The following is a 4,182-nucleotide window of genomic DNA, read 5'->3' as shown; positions in this document are numbered from 1 at the left end:
GTCCCCTCTGGGAAAAAGGGTTGCTCTGCCTTCTCGGTGAGTGGTCGCCCGCCCTCCCTCATCCGTCTCTCTTCTTTAATGAGACACCGTCCCATCTGCTGCCTGCCAGGCTCTCCGCCTGAGATGCATGTGTCAGAAACGCACATCGCTAGGTGCCAGATGCTGCCGTGAGGGCCAGCAGCAGCAGGAGGCAGGGGAGTTGGAAAATTCTGTCTCACTCGTTAAGACCCGAATGCAAGCAACTCACTGTCCTCTGAGCACAGACGTGTTTGGCTCTGAACACGCGCGCTCCTGCGGCTGCTCCCTCGGTCCGTCTCTGCCGTGGGGCAGCTGTCACCAAGGTCATCGCGGGGAGAGGGATGGAAGAGCTGGGGCCAGGAAGGAACACGGGACAGAGCCTGTCCCTGTGGGGCTCGCGCCCGAGCTCCAGGGGAAACCGGCTGAGGACAAGTAAACACGCTAACGAGATAACACCCCAAAGCAGCGAGCGCTCGGGAGGAAAGGAAGCAGTGGAAAGGCCTGGAGAAAAACCGGGGAGACGGGGTGCCACTGCGGTCGGCTTCTCGAGAAGGTGATGTTCAGGAGGCAGGAAGCGGGCCGAGGAGGGCGACTTGGAGGACCCTTGGGACAGAGCGCCCTGGGTGGCGGGGGTGGGATCCCACAGCAAGGAACACCAGGAGGCCTCGGGACCAGGAAAGCTCGAGGCGCCCCGCCTCGGGTCCACGTGTGGGGGCCACGGAGATTAGGGGTTCAGAAGCCTGACGCCACCTGGTGACTGTTTACCCTGCACAGACGGAGACCCGCGGCCCGGGGCCCTGGCATGTGGCTTCTGTCCCGGCCCTGCGTGGAGACCCTCCCTCCCCTAATCCTTAAACCGGGGGCGGAGGAGAACTCTGTGCTTCTCACCCGATCTGAGAAACTAGGAAGGAATTGGCTTTATTTTCACTTAATCGCTGGCTTCACTGTCACCCCCACTCTACCGGCCTTGTCGCGTGCAGACACCGAGGACTTCCCCCTGAGACCTGCTGGCGTTTACCTGCCAGGCTGTCCCTGGAGTGGCTCCTTCCATGCAGACGGCGAGCTTCGTGGAACTCTCCTGCACGAGAGCGGCATGGCCGCAGCGCCCTGTGGACTTGCCGACTTCGGAGGAGAGTCACGTCAGCGAGGCGCTTGCGAGGGCTGCCGAACTTGGAGGTGCCTCATGCATTTTTCTATTAGCAAAAGACACGCGTTCCAAGTGGGAACTGAGGCCGGCTGTCACCACACGCCGGCCACTCGGCTGACGTTTTCAAAAGAAGCAGCGCATGTCCCCTGTCCCTTCAAAGGGGGCACAGCCTTAATAGTAAGTGAACCCCTGCCACACGCAGGGGCCCAGGCTCCTGCTTCAGGGGGAAATATCACTCCGGACTTCCCCTCGAGGGAGGGGAGGACACCCTGTCCCCTCTGGCATCCACCATCAGCCCACAGTCGTCAGAGGGACGTGCACGGAAACCCTTCGGCCCCAGGCATGCGAAGCACTGGGCACAGTCTGTGGACCAGAACAACACAGGTTGGGAGCAAACGGGCTGGGGGAGGACACAGGGAGGAGACTCTTGTCCCACTGAGATAAGGAACACGAGGCTGGCCCCCAGAGGGGCACGCGGGGCCCCCGGAGGAGACTCCGGAAGGCTGCCTGGAGGAAGTGGCTGGCTCCAGGGGAGAGCTGACGGTGTGAAGAGGTTGCTCAGAGAGGGGAGGATGCAGGGCTCCTGGACCCGAGCGGGCCTGACGGCCAAGGCCAGGCCATCTGAAGAACGGGGGCTGGAACTCAGAGCTGCGGGGGAGGGGAGGGCCGGGGCTGCAGAGGTGGCGGAGCTTGAGGTTGGTTTTGGGGAGCAGTGGGGAGCCACCGCAGAGCTTCCAGCCTGAAAGCGACATGCATCGGACCCGCATCTGAGCATGTGAAATACCACCTGCCAAGTCCTGCCCGCAGGGCACGCGGTGCCCAGCACCTGCCACAGACACCCCCAGGGGCCCCCGCTGGGCCGAGGGAATGAGGCTGAGAACCCTCACTCTCAGCGAGCACTTAGGTGACGGCTCCGTCACCACACGGGGGTGGAGGTGGGGGAGGGGGGCGGGGCCCGGGAAGCCAACGAGCCGGGCTTGTTAACGGGTGTACGTGTCCCTTCCCGTTACCGATGGTGATTGCCACCGTTAACACTGAGTGATGTTCATAATTTAAGGCTGTGGCACCCTTTGGTCTGAGGCTTCGAGTGGCCTGCCTTGGGGCCATTTTCCTGGTGACGGGTCCTGCTGGCACGGACTCCGCTCTGGGGCGCCTTCCTTCCCCAGCCCGGGCCCCTCCTGCAGCCCCCGCCCCTGCTTACTCATTTCAGAGCATCTGTGCCTATTCCCTGCAGCCTCCTCCAAGAAGCCTTCCTTGACCCGCCCCCCTCCGGGTCATCCTTCCGAATCACGCTGGGCTGCTCTGGTGGCTCCGTGTCCCCCGTGTCATCGACCTCAGAGCCCACCGCCCCCACACGCACAAGGCCTGGCCCAGAGCTGCAACCGGAGACCTCTGGGGGACCCGTGGAAGCCACGTGGTCCCCCACCTCTGAGCTTTTGCCGCCCTGCCGTGGTCTGCGGCTTCCTGCAGACCACGGCAGGGCGGACGCGGTCTGGCACGGAGGAAGAGGGCTCGCTCAGTGCCGCGAAGCCACTTTGCAAGTCGCGGCACCTCCCCAAGTGCCCTCCGGCTCCCGGGGACAAATTCACTTCCCTCTGAAAGCAATGACATGCGCACGGGCCCACTGGCCGTCTGGTTGGTGCCTGTGACCCCTGACATACATGGGAGGGCGGGTGTCAGAGGAGGGGACCAGGTGTGGGTACTGACTGGTGACAGGCAGGGCGCAGGAACAGCCTCTTCAGGGGGCGTTGAGAGGTCCAGGTCGCAGAACGCACCTGCAGCGGCTGGCAGAGGCCCCGGGCCCCGCACAGTCAGTGTCGCCTGCCTCTGGGCTCCGCCAGCCGCGGCTTCACGAGCCCATAAATCAGCACTCGGCAGAAGGCCGGCAACTTTCCAGTCCATTACTCACTGCCCACCCCTCCGCTGCCATCAAACCCAACAGGATGAATCTCCTGCTCCCCCCCGGCCGGCTCTATCAACAACCCCTTAAACCAGGCAGTCGGCACTTAGAACCGGGGCCGACTCGGGGGCCTGTCCTCAGCAGACACGGGTTCCACCCATCCCTCCTGAAAACGGACTGTTGGCACTTGTCCCTGCCAGGAGAACAAAGCTACCAGACCACCCCGACTGTCTCTAAAAGCTGCGTCCGTCGGGGTGGGCTGCCCGAGCGACACCTTTCCAAAGAGGACAGGATGGGAACGGAGAGAACACTTAAGAAGAGGAGCAGAGAGACGCCCCTCGGCCAGGCGAGCACGGTCGGCATCCACGGGCGGGGTCGTACCGGTGGGACCTGCCCTCAGCACGCGGGGGGGGCAGGGGCCCTTGTCTCTGCGGGCTTTCTCCCGCTAACCGCAGTCTAGTGCTAGATAAACACCAGACAAACCCTGACGGGGAGACGTTCTTAAAATTACCTGGCCGGGACCCTTAGGAAATGCCGAGGTCCCCGAAAGCAAGGTCCTCGAAGGCAAGGGTCTGAGAGATGGTCACCCTAGAGCAGCCTTAGGGAGACGTGACAACTAAGTGCGATGTGGCATCTCGGGTGGGGCCGTGGGGACGTGGAACGGAATGAGAGCCTCACACAAAAACTAAGGACACCCGAACGCAGCTCAGGGCCCAGGCAATGGCGCATGGGCGTGGCTCCTCCCGGTGACAAACGCACCTCCGAGTGGAAGGCGCCGACGCCACGGGACACTGGGTGTGGGGCCTGCCGGCTCCGTACCCTCTTTACGATGTTTCTGTAACTCTAAAACTGCTACATAATTTAAATCTAAAAAAAATAAATATGGGCGTTGGGTCAGCAGACCTGTGTCCGAATCTCAGCTCAGGTGAACGGCGGAGACTTAAGGCTCCCCTAGCGTCCACGTGCCCCCTGCACTTCCGTGTCCCTTGGGGTAAGCTGGGCCGTGGGACTAGCTCTAGCCGACCGGCCGGCTGTGAGCGAGAGGGTGCCTGCCACTTCCTGACCGAGGGAGCTAAGAACGAAGCACCCCAAGATGGAGGGGAGCCCCCAGCAGCCC

General features: G+C 62.8%; 1 protein-coding gene across 1 annotated transcript in view; it reads right to left on the bottom strand.

Annotated features, from left to right (window-relative positions):
- Positions 1 to 915: 915 nt before the first annotated feature.
- Positions 916 to 4,182, bottom strand: part of LOC111734195 — a 39,613-nt gene continuing 36,346 nt past the window's right edge. Inside the window, exon 4 of the mRNA XM_023526413.1 lies at positions 916 to 1,211. Coding sequence (XP_023382181.1) covers positions 1,200 to 1,211 — 12 coding nt within the window. The 3' untranslated portion in view covers positions 916 to 1,199. The remainder of the gene's footprint in view (positions 1,212 to 4,182) is intronic.

This window comes from Pteropus vampyrus, unplaced genomic scaffold (genome assembly GCF_000151845.1).
Source record: "Pteropus vampyrus isolate Shadow unplaced genomic scaffold, Pvam_2.0 Scaffold856, whole genome shotgun sequence".
In the NCBI taxonomy this organism is placed as follows: domain Eukaryota; kingdom Metazoa; phylum Chordata; class Mammalia; order Chiroptera; family Pteropodidae; genus Pteropus; species Pteropus vampyrus.
The sequence above is the reverse complement of the archived record's forward strand: the minus strand, read 5'-3'. Positions and strand labels throughout refer to the sequence as shown.